Consider the following 20,464-nt stretch of genomic DNA (forward strand, 5'->3'; position numbering starts at 1 on the left):
AGGCCTTTGCCTTAACCACTGAGATGCTGCTCTGCTGCATATTTCACTTTCTTGCATCCATCAGTGAGTACTGTTATGTTCTACAAGCAAAGAATCTGAATGAGGAATGAAAGTCCTTTTCCTGATACGACATTTAACCCCAAACCCTTATCTTTAAAGTGTTGCAGTGCCTTTCTGTCTGACATCTAAAGGTCAGTTTCTACCTGGTAGTGAATTATTTTCTGCCACCAAGTACATTGGTCCCATCCTTGATTTACACTGGGCATGCTCTGCTGCAGCACCTGAGAGTGTGTCCCAGCCCTGGGAGCTGGATGCCAGCCTGGCCAGTGATGGTGGCACATGAGGGTGAGGATGGGCAGTGATCATCTTCCTGGGCCTGGGCTTCCTTGGGAAGACAGGCAGGGCAATGTGGAGAATTCCAGCAGGTCCTGCAAACTGTCCCAACAGGACATGGTTGACACCACTTTGTTTGGCCAAGGGACAGATTACACAGCATTTTGCTTGGGATGGCAGCAGCCACACACAGCATCATCTCCACAGCATATGGTGTGGTCTGTCACCATTTGTATCCATTTCTGTGCAATCGTCTTTTCAGGACCATGTGCAGGATTCAAAAAGAGACAGAAGAATATGCAGGTGCTTTGGATAGCCTCCAAATTAAAATGATAGGAAATCAGAGTAAAGCACAACTTGCAGCCAGTCAAATAATCCCTGTGCTAAACAGGAACTCCCCAAAACCCTGAAAGACTGCATAGCTCATGCACTCTGAACACTGGCCTGCTTTGTTTTATACAGTCAGTCAGGTTTCCATGACTGACTTCTCTGCTTGGCTCTGTGGTCACTACAGCCCACATAATTTCAGTACTTAGACTTCATGCATGACTTGAGAACCTCTTTGATGCAAACTGCCCATCCTTTGTTTATCAAGCCCTTCTGCCAAGGCAGCATTATTAGTATTTAGGATCTCCTTTGGGAATATGTCCAGATACAGTCTTAGTAATCACCTAGGAGACTCTTCAAATGTGGTAACTCATTTTGATCACTGTAGTTCACTTTCCAGCTGTTCAGACAGAGACATGAAGCCCAATGTGCAGAGGGAGAGCCCTCTCTGTTGCCTTGACACAGCATCAGTCATGGGGTAGAAGAGGATCCCTGCCTTGGATAGAACCTGCCCTCATTGCAGCTCTCCCTGAGCTTGGTCCTGCAGCTGGGAGAAGGAGACCAGGTGCCTTCTATTTGATTTTATTTTTAAAACAGTAGTGGCATATGCAACATGCTAATTGTTGTGCAGACCTTTCTGAGGATGCCTAGCAAGACTTGGTCACAATTGCTGGGATTCATAAAATTATGAATCGTCCCTGGCTGGACGATTTGTTTCAAGAATAGAGCTTTGCACCTTGGCTAAGGCAACTTTGCAAGATAGGTCTTTATGTATTGGGTGTTCTGGCATTGATACTGATAGTAATACCCTGCATACTTCAGTGTGTGTGGCGAATGATGAACAAAATGGTCCGAGAAGTTTTTGTCATACAAGAGAGAGAATTAGGAAGTAGAAGCACAGAGAGTGTTCGAAATCTCACAGAGGTAGTAGACGAAGGTGTAGACATAGAAGAAAGTTTTGAATTAAGACCCTAGAATCGACCAGAGTTTTTTGAACAATGACTTGTAACTATTGTCAAACGTGATTCATATCTCTTTCAAAGACTGAGCCTTCACAGCATTAAGTCGCTGTGCTGTAACATAGCAATGCTTAGGATCAGCGCGAATAGGCCTCCAGCAGATAGTAAGCAGAAATTTATAGTAGAGCCATGAAACACAAGTAGTAAATGACAAGAAAATGAAAGTTTCTTTTTGAGTCAACAGAGAGGGGGAATTGCTGGGATTCATAAAATTAGAGGGTTTTGAGAAAGTGGTTAAAAAGGCAGGCCTCAGACAGCAGACTTGTGAACATTGCTAATACAGCGAAAAGTTTTCTCAGCAGTAGAGCAGACCTGAGAAATAGCACAATAGACTTTTGTAATGTGTCTTCATAGGTTGCAACAAGGTTATTTAATGTATATCTTTAGAAGGTTAGCATGAATGAGTCTCTGTGCTTTCTCTCATGAATGAGCCATTGTGTTAGAAAATAAGTCTCTATTGTGTTAACTACCATTACGTGTGTTTCATATGATTAGATAGAATTTTTGTCAATATGTGTTGCTCTATGTGTGATTGGCTGAAACCTAGGCTGAGATGGCTTTATGCTATGCTGTAATGCAACACCCCCTTGGCATTCCCTATGGATCAGAGAGCTGTTAACATAATCTGTCTCCATTGTCCTAACAATGTACTGAGACTGATGTGTTGAATAAACAGCTCATGACACTGGTTCGGATTTGCCCCGTCTCGTTTGTGAATGTACATAGGTGCCGCGGCAACAATCAGATTGATGAGACTAAAATAGCAGCTGCTTTTTTTCTGTACAACCCAGTGGTTGTGGAGGGCCATGATGGATTCTTAACATTGAACATTGAAGGTCCAGCAACTTCATTTTCAGATGACAATCAGTAAAGTACTCTTTTGAGATAAAATCAGGCTTTGGGCCAGATTAGGAGAGGCATCATTGGCATTCTGGAGTATGTATTCCAGAAGGTCCTCAAACCCCCTTTCTCAGAGCCCCACATGGCTCTGACAGCCTGAAGCACTTGTTGCTGGAGCCAGGAGCTGGGCAGACAGCACCAGTGCAGCCTTGTAACTCTCTTTGTACTGAACTAGGAGCTGTAAAATAAGGCCATGTCTTCTCACTGAGGTATTTTGAAATTCAGGTCTTCTTTGGTGACATGTTTAGACACTGTGTCCATGGAAATAGCAGTAATTATTTTCCAGATGGAGGTTGGACATTGTGCATTAAATGAGATGGTGGGGCACATGCTGAACTGCAAGAGTAAAGCAAGCACCAAATGGTACCAAAATGCTCTTTGTCTGCATTCTGTCTGTCTGGTGCTCAGAACAGTGCAAGGGTCCTGGTGAAAACAGTGATAACACAATGTGATAATACAGGTAAAGAGTATATATTGATTAATTCATGCAAAAAGCCAAAACAAATTTATTTGTTCAGCTAACTAAGGAGTGAGGACTGGTTTTGTAGGTTTCATGAGGCATTTTTGTTTTATTGTGTGGTAAATGTGTGTGTGCATGTGTGCAGTCCTTTGGTGGTTTTTGTAGGTATAATTTCCCTTTTTGCTTGGGTAATCACAGAAAGAAAATTTTCATTTCAGGGAATCTCACAGTGAATATCTCCCTAAAGGTGGATAGTTGGTTCCACCTATTAATCCTGCATAAGCTCTGCATAACCACTGAGGGAGTTGTAGCTCCAGAAAGTTTCCAAACCCCTTTTGCTATAATACTTCAATTTTTCTAGTGAAATCTTTAGTTTCATCTGATTGTGTTTCTTAACTTAATGTATATTTCATTGAGAATCCTAAATCAAGTAATAGGACAGTATAATGCACAGAACTGATAATGCACAGAATAATTCCCAAATGCTGCTGCATGCATCTGAGCAGGGTAGGCTTGAAAGTGTGCTGTAGAATCTGCAGAATAAATGCAAATTCAGGTTCCAGCTGGTGATCAGGGCAGCCACCAAACCTCTGGGGGCTGTGTGGTTAAGCAGCTTACATGCATGCTGAAGTACCACTAAAGGCTGTGTCTTCTTGGAGTTCACTGAGTCTGTGCAGCTCCTGGAGATTCATTTTAAAGCCCAGTCTCTGGAGGTGAAAGCAGTAGATGTGCAGAGGCTCACAGTGCACAGAGACACAGCCTGGGAGTGCCATTCATCTGGGACAGGGACAGCCTTGTCACTTCCTGCAGAGCACCCAGAACAACCTGGGGAGACCAAGAACTGATTACAGCCTGGCAGAGAGAGAGATGCATGATAAGGCATAAAGTCAGCAATCTCATACGCATTTTCAGTTTCAGACAGCACCAGATAAGACTATTGGACTCCTTAGGCATCACATTCCTTTAAATCTTTGCTTGCTACAATTTGAGTTTCTTGGACAGAATGCTTCAGGACAGCCAGTTCACTGTTCACAGTAATAGATAGGGAGGTTGCAGTAGGTCAAGAGACTTCTTTGAAAGAGCCCATAAGCATTAAGGAAGCAGTTGCATATAATTTTTCAAAATATTTTAACTGCTTGTTACTCAAGGATATCATCATAATCTGTTGAATGCAAGTGCTTTTCTCTTTTCTTTGAATGTTTGCAGCAGCAGGTGGGTGGTGGGGTGTATGAAGCATCTTGAGTTGAGATGAATGAACCACTTTGAAAGAAGAAAGAATCTCTCCTGGGATTTTTCCTGATTTTTGAACCAAACTTCTAAGCTTGGGAAATTTTCACAAGCTGGGCTGGTTAGGCACAGACATAGAAAGGACATAATTTCTTGGGACAGAAATTTTTGAGACAGAGATTTTTGTCCTGAGATTTTCAGATTACACTGTAAAATCAAGTTCAGAAGATATCTTAAAAGTCTTTTAAGATATTTTTCAAAACAAGGCTAGAGTGTGAGCTTAAGCACTTTAGAGAGTTGTCCACCAAGAACTCTGATTTTTGAAGGAAAGGGCAAAGAACCAAAATTCCTGCATAAATCATCTGTACACAGAATCAATGTGTGTCCTCATTTTGTTTAACCTAGTAAAGTTGCTGAGAGATTTGCTTTGGTAAGGAAGCTGGGGTTGTGTGTGACTCATGAAGAGACTCTTGGCTAATCTGACTATTTGAGGGCTTTGAATAGCTTAGCAAAACACATTTTGGACAACTACATTTTCAACCCATTCTGTGTGAACCAACTGTGTTCCACAGAGCAGCTGCAATAACCTCTGACTAATTGTCTTTTCAGAAGGTTACCTGCTGACAGCATCTGCCACGACACCCATTCTCCCAGAAATGTTTCATCTCAGAAGTGCCTGATGCAGGCTGGAGAGCCCAGCACCACAGGCAGGAAGGGAGTTATCTCTTGAGACACAACACAGAGGATGGGATTTGCCTGACCTTGTTGAATGTTCATCATCTGTTTTAAAACTCTGAGCATCCTGTCTAAACTGCTTTGGAAGGCTCCCTGAAGCCTTCCTTGAGCTGAGATGTGCTGTTGATCTGGACAGCACATCTGGGACTGAGCCAGGATCCCACACACCCTCGTACTCACCATGCAGGCTGTGCCAAGCTGTGCTCCAGCTGCCCCCTCCAAGCCCTTGTCTGGGCCTGAGACACTCAGGGAGCAGTGCAGCAATACATAAATAACACCAAGGAATTTATTGCTTGTTAATGCCATTCTCTTCCCCAGATCTCATGCAGGAATATTTATTCAGGAGCATAATTGTGGTGATGGTATCAACAGATATTAAAGCTCTATCCAGGAGGATTAAGAGTACCTGCTTATGGGAGCAAGTTGTCCAGAAGAAGAAAAAGAAACCTTGAATTTATCCTTGCAGAAATAGCAATTTATATGTCAGCAGCTGTTTGTTTTAAGGACTCTGCTCTTGGAGTCTTGTGATGATACATCAATGTCCCCGATCATTTCAACAAAAAATGTCTTGTTTCATGGTTGGGTTTTATAGTTAATGACAAACATGTCTTAACTGTCCCCTGAAAAGTAGGTGTGAAGGGAAGACAGCATTTGATTCTATGTATTTTTGGCTTTTACAGTTATTTTGCATGGACTCATTAAAGAGTATTAAATGCTTGGGATTAGGATTAGCATAGGATTACTATGTTGGATGCTCTAGGTGTTGTGCTCACAGACCCACTTTTTCTGTCAAAAGTGCTCCAAAATCAAAATCTTGGTTTCTTGCTTGGCAACCAAATTAAAAAATCAAAGCAAGAAGATACTTCCTTCCTTTCCTCCTTGGTGTTTTTCCACCATTTGACAATTGCACTTGACAACATTAAATTACCTTCAAGACTGTATCAGCTACTAGATTTAGTAATGAGGGGAAAGTCAGGCAAGTCAGACCAAGACATGATTGGTTGAGAATCAAAACAAAATTGGCACTTTTATCAAAAAGCATCCACGTGTCTGTATTCTCTTGGCTGCTGGGTGTTGCATTCAGTCCCTAGTGTTTAGCAGAGGCTGCAGGGCTGATGCACTCTCTGAGCCCTGAGGCCTGACCTGCAGCCTGTGCTGATGAGAGGAGGGGTCAGGGTGGATGGAGAGGGCTGGGGCCCTGCTTTGCCTCCCTCTGGCTGCTGGCTCCAGCTGGCTCCACACAGGCAATGGTTGGAGGCAACCTTGGATCTCTGGCACTGCTGACTCTGGTTATCAAAGGAGGATGTGCAGCAGCAGCTGCCTTTACCTGCAGGTTACAAGAACCAGAAGTGCTGTTCTCCACCCAGAGCAGGAGTGGGATGGCTTTGTCATAGAGTCAAACCAAATGCAGGTGCAACTTCATTGGTAAAGTACAGGGTACAGTAGTTCCTGTCCCTGCCAAGGCTGCCCATGGCAGCCCTTCCCAGCCCCTGCCAGTTCTCCTTCCACCATGGTGGCTCACTGGGATCAGCAGCAGCTCCCCAAGAAGAAACTTTCCTTTTACATGAACTGCCATGACCCTTAGAGAGACGCCTCCTTCTCTCACACCTCAGTGCTAATAATAAGTCAGTGCACAGTAAAGAAAAGGGTAAATCTATGAGTGGGCTGCCAGGCATTTTCTTCTATCAGTGTCCAGAACTCTTCAATGGTAGTGGTATCTGTTGGGCGCCCCAGAGCTGGACACACACAACATCTGGAGTGCTGTGTCCAGCTGTGGAGTCCCCAGTACAAGCAGGACATGAACCTGTTGGAATGAGTTCAGATGAGTCCAGAATCACTCAGTTGATCATGGGGCTGAAACACCTTCCCATGAAGACAGGCTGAGCTGGGGCTGTTCAGCCTGGTAAGGAAGAGGCTCCAGGGAGAGCTTATAGCACCTTCCCCTTACCTTAAAGGGGGCTACAGTGAGCCTAGAGAGAGAATTTCCACAATGGTGTGACAGGACAAGGAGCCTTACCCTGAAAGGTTTAGATAAGGTTTAGGAAGGTGTTCTGTACTGTGAGGGGGGTGAGGCCCTGGCAGGGTTGCCCAGAAAAGCTGGGGATGCCCCATCTGTGGCAGGGTCCAAGGCCAGGCTGGAGGGGGCTCTGATCCAGTGAAAGGCTCCCTGCCCATGGCAGGGGGGGTGGAGCTAGGTGGTCTTGAAGGTCCCTCCCATCCCCAATAACTGGACAGTTTCATGAACTCTAATTAGTTAATAGCAAGATGAAGCAAGTCTGCAGTAATATACAGCATATTAAAATGTCTCAGGTGACATGAGACACATGAAGTGAATTACCTATGTCCTTTCTAACACAGAAAAAATATTTCTAAATGAAGCTAAATGCAGTTTTTCACAGACTCCAATGAATAGATGGTAGAAAGATGTTTGGAAATAGACATTTTTCTTATAATCCTGTGTTTGAAATGTGCTGACTTTAGAAATTTAGTATAAAATTAGTTCCAGGAGAGTAAACCTAGCAAAGATAATGGATGCTTGTTTTCTTTATCAGAATCCCTCAATTATGGAAATGTGGCAAATAGGTAATACCTCTAGGTTGAGTTGAATTAACATGTGTTCAAAATGAATCTAAAATGTGTCCCTTTCTCAGACAAAAATCACACAGCACAGATACTCAAAATTGAAATACATCTCTGGCTTTGAAATGATAGTTGTTTTTCTGCATCAGCTTCTTGAAAATGTCATGTGAGATTAGATCTGTTCACTGTTGCGTTGGTAAGCATATACACCCCCTGCAAAGGGCTGTCTTTGTTTACTGTCTCAGGCTGGGTTTTCAAAGGCAACTGCTCATTTGTGATACCTTTGATAAAGATCTTTACTTTCAGTAAACACTGGATATGAACTGTTACAAAACCAGGGTCCTTAGAGGAGCCTCCAGCTGGGCACGAAAAATGATGCAGGTAATGAGGAAGAATAAATGCTTGTAAAACCCTGTCCTCAAAAGACAAAGTGAGAAGAAACAGGCTAGATGACCACTAAAGCCTGAGTTTGCTTGCTCTAATTGCAGAGCTTGACAGAGCTACTACTGTCTGCTTGCTCAGTGTTGGCAGCTGTGTCCAGACCCTCTGATGGCTCAGAGTGGTTGTGCTCCCTCTGTGGGGTGGATGGAGCTCAGGTTGGCATCAGTTGCATTTCTCCTCATTCATGGGTTTCTGTCTGAAGGGCCAGCTGGCTCATTTCAAACTGAAGTACAAGGACAAGCTAATGACTGAGACAATGGGGATGATTGGGGAATTTCAGCATGAGTGCAGTCCTGAGGCCTGACCTGATGTAATTAGCTAGTTTGCCCATTTTATTTTAGTCCTCCAGCTCTGTGGCTAAGCAAGGTATTTTCCATTGCTTGGGAGAGCTTTTGAAATTTTCCTTTCTTTGCAGCAGATGAGCTCAAAGAAAGAGAGATGGGTCTTTGTGAGACAGGCTTATCTCCACTGATGCTACACAGATGGGAGACACCCTCTAATTCACCTGAAATCAAATACTTTTGAGATTAAGTACCTGTTTGCTCTCTCCAATTTTAAAACCTCCCCATAGATTTGCCCTTTGTCTTCAAAATTGCTTATGTCACCATTGCTTTCTTTTCTGTCTTGGGGGATGCAGTCAGTTGTATCTGTATCTGTCTACACCAGCTGAAGGCTCAGAACCTTCCTGTATGTTCTTCCATGGTGTGAAACCAGTTGCTGGGTCTGAAATGTGCACCTTTCTCAGGCCACTGCTGATGTGGCATCTCGTGTAGTAGATGACAGTAGGTGGTGTTGGGAACATTGCCCTAGAGAACCTGGAGGATAACAGCAAAGCAGCTATAAAAACAGAAATCAGAGTAGCACTGTAATCAGGTAAATGTGCCCACATAAGGAGGGAAATAATTAAGGAAGCTGGTTTTTACTGTTCCTCTATTTCATAGGGCATATTTACACTCAGGGGTCAAGTGCTCATGGCAGGGAGTGGGTGGATTTTTTTAAGTCTTGTGCAATACCTACTGATTTATCATCCCATCCTTTCTCTGCTCAATCAGACCTTCATGTCCATTGCTACAGGAGCTTGGGGTTGGTAGAGGCAAATATGGGCAAAGTGACAGCTTGGCAGAGCCAGTCAGCCCACAGCCCACAGAGAGGAGCCTACCAGGAATGATTTTGAAGGAGTGAGAAGCAGGAATCCACTGCCAGCCTGAGTTTCAGCTGATGTGAATGCTGCCTTGGCAGCCTCAGTATCCTGTTAGCTTCACAGTTTGGGAACCTGGTCCCAAAACCCCAACAGTGCAGCTCATCCCACACCTACAGATACATGCTTTCATGAACTAAGCAGGATGTCACCTGGAAAGGGTGCAAAGCCCATCCTGATGAGTCCCATCCCAGCACTGCTGTGGTCAGAGATCTGGTCCATAAAACAGGTGATGAGTGAGGGCTCGATGATGGACACAGCTGCATCCCAAAACATTTTAGTGGTGGCCTTAGCAGTGCTGGGTTAACACTTCAACTCAATGATCAAAAAGGCCTTTTCCTACATAAATGATTCTGTGATTCCATGAAATAATATGGTGAGCTTGTCTCTGCATGGCTCCTCAGCCCCAGAACCTTGAGCCTGTGATGAGTTTGCAGGCATTTATGTGCTGCACCCTGAATTAACAACTGACTGTTGCACTCATCTCCTCTTCAGAAAGGCAGAACAAGGAGCACAAATCTCCTTCAGAAAATGTACAAGCTTAAAAATATTTGGGTTGGAAGAGGCTTCAGGAGATGGTTCCAGTAAACTCTGCTCGAAGTAGGGCCACATCAGGTTGTGTGGGGACTCATCTGGTTGAGCTGCAGATTTCTGTGTAGGTGGAGGTCCCACAGCCTGGTCGGGAACTTGGTCCAAAAGGTAACCACCTCACTTGGAAGAGTTTTTTCCTTGCATCTAACTGGAATATCTCTTGTTGCTTCTGGTGTCCGTTGCCTCTTGTCCTTTTGCTGTGCTTCTAAAGACAAGTTTGGGTGAAGGGGAAGTTACAAGTGACCTCCACTGTGGTGTGATGGCTGCACACCTCTGCAAGGGCTTTCAGAGCAGCCCCCAGCTCTGAGTGTGCTGTACTGCTTAGCAGGGGAAAGAGAAACTCTGCAACCTCCTCATTATCTTATGGGGTCTGAAGGGGGGAAGGATAGGGGTGAGCTGTTTTCACACCATGCACCAATGGCCAGTTCTCCCCATCTTAGCCAGCAGAAAGGGTGTGGGAACAGCAAATACTACTTGGGCGTTTGGCAGAGCCTTTCCAGCTTTTGGCCATCAAGCCTTCAGTAGTTAATGGAAATCCAACCAAACAGAAGAGCCCTGCTCTCTGGGACTCAGACTACAGGAAGAGTAAGCTGTGCTTTCACATGAGGCAATAAAATTCAAGTAGGATTTGTTAAATCATGCAAATGATTTCTGGTCTGCACTTTATCTAAGGAATGGATTAAGAGTTTTTTGATTGGTGAGTAAAGTTGATTAAAAAAAGTTCTAGGGTCACAATATATATTCTACAAGTACATTTACTAAGCTCAACCCTGACTTTTTTCATTTTAGTTGAAATCATTATAATTTCTTTGCTCTGTTCTATACTCACAGTCTGGTTTTGTATTTCTGTTTTGTTTCTCACAGCCCCAGCAGAGAGCTCTCCATAAACATTTCCAGCCTCTAAAGCTGCTGTCCTGCCACTTGATATGAAAGTGAACTTTCCTTCATGAAAAAACCACAATAAATGGCGCTGCCAGAAGATGACCATGGAGGATTGAAGACAAACTTGAAGTAAAATCAGCCTACTCAGCTGATACATTCTGGGGAGACCTGGTTTGCTGTGGAGTAAATATGTGGTGCAAAATATCCAAAATATCTAATTTGTTGAAAATGGTCATTGACAGACCTTTAGCTGGAAAATTTCTTCCAGTCTTCATCACTGTGCATAACTTTTGAGTTCCCTTTAGGGGACTGTCTATGCCCTTCACTAGAAGTCCTGTTTTAGCATGGCAACTACTGGATTCTTTTATTATGTATGCAGATGGCATGATGTTTTAGGAAAAACTTACAACAATTCTCCAATCTCAGTGGATATGTTCACAATATTACACCCTGATAGGAATGTAAACGTCTTGTATGTGTTAGTTTTGCAGTCTAATGGTATTCTGTTAAACAATATCAGCACTTCATATGTGCTTTTCTCACAGAACTAGCACAGTCCATATATATATAATGGTCCTTTTTTAAAATACTGAGGATATGTTTCAGTGTTTGTGCTGAGACTGCATCCAAACTAAGCCCAGTACTAGCATCCCTTCACTGGTTCACAGTAGGTTGTGTAGATAGATTTGCACGTGGCAGAGATGTGACTTCTTTTATCAAGACTTAGAGAAGAGCTGTCACAGAGGTAGCCAAAACCAGGGTAGTTTGAAGGAGCTGTAGGATACTGTGTCTGCTCTCCCTCTCACCCACCAAATGTCAAAGGGTCCTGTTGTTGGTGTGCCAGTGTGTTTTTTAACTCAGCGAGGGAGAGGCAAGGGAGAGCCTTTCTCAGTCATGTATGTGACCCTGGGTTTGGTCTGCAATAAAACCAGAATAAACTGGAAGAATTCAGGTTCTTTATGCTGGCCACCACTTATGTTTTGGGCAGGGCTGGGAAATTGTAGTCCAAACCAAACTCTCTAAAAAGGTAAAGTGTAAGACTATACTTCTAGGGAGCAAGACACTCCCTTTGGAGAGGGCAGATTTCTTCATTAACTTTTTCCACTTTCTACTCAAAACAGTATTTTGGTAGGAACTGGGAATCAGCAAATGGCTCCAATAAGCCTTTCAATATACTGTAGCAGGCTCATGACTGTTGCATTCAATCTGAACGTTGTTTTTTGTTCAGTCTCTGAATGGCTGACCTCATCACTGGTTGTATCACAGCTGGCTGTGGTGCTGTTTCTTCCATGGGGACTCAGTGGAATTTGTGTCTGTCCCTTACATCAGGACCTTCTCAGCACACTCTTTATAATGAACTGATGTCATCAACATTCTGAGGGGGCTTACCTCTTTGTTCCTTCTTCCTTTAAAATCAAAGGTAGCTTTTTTGTGTACTTAAAGACTGTCACTCTCTCCAGCCTGATAGAGTAGAGTTGCTGTTAGCGTTAATTCCAAACTGTGCATGAGACAATGCTGTGTGAAGGTGCAGTGATGGAGAGAATGTGCAGTTAGAGAAAGTCACAGGCACCTTTCTGGAGGAAGCTCCTGTGTTATAATTCTTAAAAATTGTTGTGCAGTTCATTGCTAGAGAATGGAAGGTCAACCACTGAGGGTGTACAACAAATAGATAATTATCTTCAGGGTTTAATTTTTTTTAAGATGGTTATGGGCTTAGGTTTCCGCTCTCCACCCATCTCAGATTCAGCATAGTGGATACTTCTATAGCACTCAGTGCAAAAGCAAAATATTTTTACTGGTGACAAAGATTTTCAGAAGTTGCTAGTGATTTTTAATGGTTTGGGTCTTTCCATGGATTCTCAAATGGAGCTCCCGAGAATTACAGAGTAGTAATCTTCTACATTCTCTTTCTGAAAATCCTGGTCCCTAATTTCAAATTAATTGGTGTAAAAATTCTCCTTAAAACATAAGGATCTTTGCCAATTGCAACATTTGCACTTTTTAGAGCTTTTCATAGGGTTGCAGGTTGGAATCTGATACCAATAGAGCTGGCCATGTGCATGGCACAGGTCCACTGTAAGCTTCAGCAAATTTTACAGCTCTTTCTGCTACAGGTTTTAAAAATGCACTCTGACAACTGACATCAATTTCATGTTGGTAAAGCAGTTAAAAACAAAATACTTTGATTGATATGTTAAATTAAAAAGAGAATGCTATACTTCTACAGTAGTTCTCTTATTTTACTACCCAGTGAAAAAAATCCAGAATAATTTGAATGATAAAAGAAGAGTTTATCAGAGAGTGTTATCTTTAAAGGGTGTGTGAGAAGAAGTTGGGTTAGGCAGAGAGCCACTAGAAGCTTTTTTTGTATCAATGTTAGTTTTGAACATCTTCCAGTATATGGGCATGAATTTAGATGTGTGCACTTATCCTGTTAAAACAGTTTGTTTTAAAAGCTTCCCAGGATTTTAGCTATGGTGACCTAGAAAAGCAGTGTTATAGGCCCTGAGAAATGTGAAAATCAAGTCCAGACCCTTGAGTAGCCAGACTCTGAGAGATGTCTGCTGTAGGTGCCTATTGGACAAACCTCCCCTGGAGCTGGTTTGGTCTCCATCCTGCAGCCAGCCTATGCATGTGGATAACTGCAAGCATAGCCCCCCGAGCCCCGTGACACTTCTCACGTGTGTGACTGTCTGCCAGAGCCATAAGGAAATAACTGTACTTTTTGGCTTGTATTTAACTATTCATTGTGTTTGGATTTTTTTAATCACTGTTATTCTCCCAAAGTAGGCCATGCTTCCTCAGGGATATTTATGAAATTGTTCTACATCTCCTGAACAACTATCTGGATCCCAGCATATTCTTCTGAAAACTTTTTAATATAAATAAACATGTGGGAGAGGTTTTTGTTCTTATGAATGGGGGCAGGTACTGTGTTCTCGGAAAGGCTGTTGAGTGCAGACAATCAAGTCTATTGCATTTTTTATGCTGAACACCTTATTAATACCAGACATATCCGCTTTTGCCTGGGTTGCAGGAACAGTTCAGGGGAAAGAATGCTTTATCTCCAGTCAATAAATCATTTATGTCGAGAGTGCCAAAGACCAAGTCAACATGAAAGGGAGCAAATAAGTTATTCCGGCAAAGGAAGTGAATTTAAATATGCTCAGATACATTAGTTCTCTGCAAAAGAGGGGAAGACTAATGCTGTTTTCATAAAGCAGCCATTATCAGCCAGTGCAGATAGATAAATTCATCAAGGCCGTGCTGCTGTTACAGTGATCACCAGTTATTATCTCTGAGACAAGGCAGGGTTGTGACCAGGACCCTGTTCCTGTGCAGACCTGCAGCCCTCCTCCCAGCCTGGAGCCTGCCCTGCTGCCACGCTCCCCTGGCTTCCCTGTGCCAGGTTCAGCATCAGATCCCTCCAGGAATCCCTGGCAGAGCTGAGCCATCCCGAGTGCTCCGCTCCGTGACACGGCCTCCACCAGAAACCTGAGGAGTTGCTCACCCCAGACAGCACACTGCAGCTGGGATCATCCTTTGCACTGTTTTGTTCCTTGTTTCTTTTTCCGCTGGGTGGCTTTCTGTGCCTGAGCACCTGCCATTTACTCTGTTAAGGGAAAGGCAGCCTTCCAGGAGGGCAGTTTGGAAAAGCTCCATGAGCTCTTTGGTTTTGCTGGTCCAGATGCATGGCAGTGCTGCACTAGTGAGTCCACCCCTCCCTGACTCTTCCTTAGGGTAAGTGTTGTCACTCAACTGCAGCTGCAATGTCACTGAGGAAATGAAACCACTAAAAATTACAAAATTCTGGGTTTGCCCTGAATTTTCAGAAGACCCCATGGCAGACCCTGGCAGACCTCCATTGGCACTACTCCATCACAGGCTCCAGAGATGTGTTGATTAGTGCCAGCCAAGGAACCAGCATCGAGGTGGCATTTTTTTGTGATCACTAAAATGAACCTCCCTGCACCTGCCACAAAGCCAAAAGATCTGCATTATTCAAAATAAAGCAAAGTGAAACCCTGCATCTTTCACATTGGTCCCCTTAAGAGTTACCATCTCTGCCATCAGAGTCTCCTTGAACAGCTCTGCTGCAGGACTGCAATTAACCCTGGTACATATAGGCTGTCAATAAGATTTTAATTTAAAAAGAGAAGGTCCTTTGGTATAATTAGAATTGATGGGTGAGGGGAAAATATGACCAGCATTACCTGCAACCTCTTATAGTAAAATTCAGGAAGGTAATCTGGAGGGCAAAAAACCCACCAACATAATGTATGGGTGATTAGGCAGGCTCATGAGGATAAATCAGCAAATAAGGAAAGTAGATGCTTAATGAAGGAAGCCAAAAATGCATGGGAAGTCAGTGGCAAATAGGTTAGGGCTGGTTACACCAAAGACTTTACATATATCCTAATAAATACTGCCATAGCAAAGCTAAGTGTGATGTTAGACAGGCCCAGCACAGAGATTGCTCACACTACATTGGAAACCCAACAAACAGTCTTGTTTTGTATTTGAAAGCAGTGGAAGGAGAGAGCCAGATTACACATTAAAATGTAATTGCTCCTGCTCCATCAGTAGTTACAGGTAATATTAAGCAGTAACTATCCAAACATAATTTTAAATTTGTAGAACCATTACCTGAATCCAAAAGTGAAGGAAAAATTTGCCTAGGACTCCTCAGAACCAGAAAGCATAAAGGAAGCTTCAAATGACACCAGACCCACAATAATGCAGAAGAATGAGTGGTTTGATACAGAAAACTATAGACTCATTAGCTTCCTATCAGTCTTAGGCAAAATCATGGAAAAGTTGATAGGGTGTAATCATTAGAGTAATTGATAAAATTGTTCATCTTATTTTTATAGAACTGTATTATGCCAAATAAACTTGCTATTATTTTTGTGATATCAAAGGATTGTTGAGAAAAGAGGCTCTGCTGGCATACTATACTTAGCCTCCTATAGAGCATTTGATTCTGATAAAGAACAAAATAGCACAATGCAAAATCAATATCACCCATGTTTAATGGATTAAAAATGGATTACAGGCTGATCACAAAAAATAGCTGTAAATATGAATTATCCTCACTGAGACTATTTCTAATGAGCTCCTCCCAAGGTTCGCTCTATTTTCAATATACCCCCCAGGGAAAGAGAAAATTACTGTTGGCAACAGCCAGAGATGACAAAAACAGGGGCACAATAAATAATGATTTGAACAGGTCAGTACTGGAGAATAACCTGGAGGACAGAAAAGTTAAAAACCCAGGAGAGATGGCAGCAAGTCCAACTTAGTAGCATGGGGAGTATGCAATAACACAGTGGCTGTGAAGGTGTCATAAATTATCTGTTCAGCATCAGCCCCAGAGATGCCTTTGCCAGCTGGGATGTAGGACCTGGCAATAGTGATGCCATTCCAGTCTTTCAAGACAGGTATCAACAACCTGGGAAGATTATTTTCAATAGTTCCCAGTGTCATTCAAGGGCAGGAAAACAGGTCTTATTATAGTGTCAAACTAATGAAGCTCAAGCTATTAATTTATCTCAGAAGCAATTTGAAGCGGTGACTTGATCTCTGTCTGCAATCACAATCTTCTGCCTGGGCAGGGAAACGCTGTCTGAAGGCAGGTGGCTCTTGTGTTTGGAGGAAAAGGGAATGATGTGCTCTGCTGGTTGGAAACTGATTTCAGGCTAGAAATTAAGTGCAAATACTCAACAGGGAGGATAATTACCAGTGGAGACAACTTACTCAGTTACCTGGTATGTTCTCCATCACATAAAGTCTTTAAATGTATGCACAGTATTTTTCTAAGTCAAAAAGCTCTACCTCAAACTGAAGCCCAGGCTTGGTGCAGCAATTACTGGGTGAAGTTATTAGGCATGTGTTATGCAAGGATTAGACTAGATCATCAGATGTAAACTTCTGAATTAAAAATATCCTGAAGTGTCCAATATTACAGGAAGGCAGGGCGATCTATATCCTCTTTTTTTTCTCTCCCCCACAAAATGGTATTAATTTAAACAGCTTCTGTGGAAAGCTCTGCATTTGGTATGAGCATCACTAGGTCTGCTCAAGTTGTAAGGTTCTGCTGCACATATTTAAAGGATGAGAACTGGACAAGAAAGGACAACAAAACCCTTGGACATACCAAGAGTCTGCAGCTTTTCATTGATGGCAGCCTGGGACAAAATGCTGCATGCAAATGATGGGGCCATGTGGGTGTGTAGTCAAAGCAAGGCACAACAGCTGTGGGTTTGCCAGTTAAGGAGGCAGCATCTTGCTGGCAAGAAACAGATTTTCGTGCCTGCAACAAGTGGCAGAGAAGCTGCAGTGCTGATGGAGAGGGTGATTGTATCACTGTGCAGCTGGGCACAGCACACAGGTTCCTTGCTTCAAAGACAGCAAACTTCTGCTCTCATGAGGAGCCCCACTGGAGCTGGGTAATAAAGCCCTGCAAGCGAAATTACATCAGTGGGATTACCCAGAGACATGACAGCTGCTCCCAGCAGTGGGTTTTTGCCAGATTGGGTCCCATTACCATTGGCCGGATTGAATGTTGTACTTCAGAAATAAGCAAAGGAGTACTTGGTGTCTGATTCAGATCTCACAAAACCACTGTTGATGTGCACAAGGCAAGTGTGAACCACTGGAGTCACCGTCCATGTGCTTCATCAACTGTGGGGAAAGCACAAACTGGATGTACAGTCCAAAGAGTAAACAGTTCACACAAACAAGGGAAACTATAAAAGCATTATTTACTGCAGATTGGTCCTGGACACCTTGGAGCTCTGGAGGAGAGTGTTCTGTGACAGGCATGGCTGGGGCCAGCTGGGATGGGGTGAAGCTGGACTGGCACATGACTCTGACATCTGCTTCTGCCATAAGAGTAGGACTGACAGCATTATCACAGCTCAGGCTCAGGCCAGGCTCAGTCTAAGAAGGAAATGAAAAGCTCCTTTCTGGTACTAATTCCAAATATATCTAAATAGTTTCTCAGAAAATAAAAATCCTCTGTAGTTGTTACACCTCTAATCACACTCCTTCTATTAAGCATTTGCCTTGAATTTATCTATTTAATATCATGAGTCACCAAATTAAATAGCAAAACACAGGGATTTTTATAGCAGAGAGATTGGTATTGCAGCAAAACTGCATGTAAGCAATAAGAAGCTGTGCAGGGAAGGAAAAAACCCTCAGATTGTGCCATCAGATGCTTAGGGGACTTGCTAAGTTGGTTGGGTTTTTTTCAATATTGAGAGGGCAGCTTTACATCTAGGCAGAAGTTTTCCTTACCGAGCTAGGCTTTGGTCTCAAGAGCAGACAGAGAAAGAAATGTTTGGAGTCCTTTTGTCACTTGGTCTGCTTCCCTTGTATGTAAGAGGCTCCTTCTCTGCACTTCTGAGAAAGGTGGAGAGGAGATTAAGTGACAGTAGAAGAAGCGCAGAGGAACAGGAGCTTCCAGCCTATGCAAAGCATCTCAGCATGAGACTCACATCTCATCCTTCTCCCCTGAATCCAGCCCCACTGACCAAGGGGAGGAATGGAGCCATGCTGGGCTACCCCCCAGGCAGAGAGCAGTGCTCTGTCTGTGCTGAGCAGCTCCTGCAGCCACGGCAGGAGACATTTCCTGGCAGGACTGGACAATCCCCTGGTGATGGGAATGACCAGCATTTCCCCAGAGGGGATGTGTCCTCTCAGGAGAAGACTCCTTTGCTTTGCACTAAGCTGCAGGGATGCTTGGCAAGGCTAAGATGAGTATTTTAAAATTTCTCACAGATATTGCAGAATCTGAAGGTGGCAGGGCAGTACCTTGGGACATGCTGGGCTTTGCTTTCATTTCTTGTAGGGGCTGCAGCTACCTGGACCTGCCTCGAAATTATTGTTTCTTTTTCACTGTCTGGGTAAGAGGGGAGGAATGCCTGCCTGGCTCTGCACACCATAAACCAGCAAAGAGGACTCTAAATTTGGGGTCCTCTGCTTTGGGGAGTTGAATTTAGGGTTATTTGAACATGACCTTGAGGATGTCAGGCAGCTGGAATTGCAGTTGCACCTGAGTTGTCTCCAAAGGCTGCTTCCCAAAAAGGAGCCCATGGACAGAATCAGATCCCAGGCTGTGCTGGTGCACCCACATCGGCCTCTGATGATGGACATGAGCTGCAGGGAGTGACAGGGAGGCTGGGATCAAGGTCCTGGGAGATCTGGTCTCCTGATGCAGGACATGGGATGCAGAAAGCTGACTGTGAGCCCTTGGCCATGGTCGAAGCAGTCATTGAAGCCAGCAAGCCGTGTCTGGTCCTGCTGCCTTGGGACTCAGTTCTGGCTTAGATTCACTAAGGAAATACTCTAAGCCAATGATCTCCTTTTAATGTTAACTTGGTTGATAATCTAGGAAGATGCCAGCACTCTAATGCTTATAAAGTGACACACTGTTATTCCCAGTACATCTATGGTTGAACTTTTTAATGATGGAGCCAAATGAGGTGGCATGAGACAAAAGTGTGCCTTTTTGTTTGATGTACACTGCGTTTCCCCAGGCATCCAAGGTGTTCAGCTGCACAGCTGTGCTTTTTTCCCAAAACAAAACTTATCATGCAAACTAATTTTTAGTATACAAAGTGGCCATCACTTAATTCCAACTAACAGCTTTTATATTCAGTCTTTACTTCTGTTTTCAAAAATCAACAAAAATAAAGCCCGGGCGGGAGGGAGGAGTTCTTTTAAACAATAAAATTAAAACCAATATCAAGTTTTTGGTATCTTTGGGCATGATCTCTGGAAGCTTTGGGTATCTGCTTTATCATTTTGTATATTTGACAATTTTGTACTCTGCATTGTTTGACTTCATTTGTGCATGGCAATGTATTAAAACATGGAATTTTTATTATACAGTAAAAGTATTTTGTTTGATTTAAATAAGATCAAGCTTGATCCAGGTCATGAACAGTAGGGGAAAAACCCCAGAATTTTCTCTAGAAACAATTCTCACCTGGCAGTCCAAGCATTTTCATTCAGGTTGTTTCCAAGACCTGAAGGTGGGCAGAGCTTTTTGCCCACCCTCAGGTCTCCCTCCGCAGTGCCTGGCTCTGTGCAGTGAATTGCTGCACGGGTGCAGGGGTTGCCCAAATGCAGCACAGCACAGCTGGACCTGAGCAAAGGGCTCTGCTCTGCTGGGCAGGGCTTGGCTGGGAATCCAGACCAGCTCTTCTGGTTTTGCTTTAGTGCAGTGCAACAGTGAGCAGACACTGCACACTGTGAGGAAGAATTCTCCTTTCACTGCCCTTATTTCTCAAGACTTGGGGGATGCCCTTGTCAGCAGTGAAGCATCCTCCAAGGGGACCAAAAGAAGCAGGTACTAGACTGTTTATGCTGTGAGGCATTTCACTTCCATCCCACCCACCCCATTTATTCTCAGTATTTATGGCATGCAAGCAATTTAAAAGTCAATGGATTAGGTAGCTTTCACAAAAATGCTGAAATGATGAAATTCCAGCATGATATTATGCTCTTCCATATATGCAGGTTTTTCTTTTCAGCCATAATTCTGAATATTCTCACATTTGTAAGGCAGAGACTGATGACATGTTTGGTCAAACACAAAACACTGGATTAATACAAAATAGTAGAACAAAATTATATAGTGTAAGCTATAACTGACATAGACAAGATAATTTGTCATCTAAAAAAATCATAAATCATGTTTTTTATTTTAGCATCTCATGATGGGACTGCAATTTACTAAATTCTGTTTATATCTTTAAAAAG

General features: G+C 43.3%; 1 protein-coding gene across 2 annotated transcripts in view; it reads left to right on the forward strand.

The window, feature by feature from the left end:
* Window positions 1-19,596, forward strand: part of SAMD12 (sterile alpha motif domain containing 12) — a 176,639-nt gene extending 157,043 nt beyond the window's left edge. For both annotated transcript variants that reach the window (XM_063173240.1, XM_063173230.1), the window contains exon 5: window positions 10,676-19,596. In XM_063173240.1, the coding sequence (XP_063029310.1) occupies window positions 10,676-10,698 (23 nt within the window). In that variant the 3' untranslated portion in view covers window positions 10,699-19,596. The remainder of the gene's footprint in view (window positions 1-10,675) is intronic.
* The last annotated feature ends 868 nt before the right edge of the window (window positions 19,597-20,464 follow it).

Source organism: Melospiza melodia, chromosome 1 (assembly GCF_035770615.1).
Source record: "Melospiza melodia melodia isolate bMelMel2 chromosome 1, bMelMel2.pri, whole genome shotgun sequence".
Classification (NCBI taxonomy): Eukaryota; Metazoa; Chordata; class Aves; order Passeriformes; family Passerellidae; genus Melospiza; species Melospiza melodia.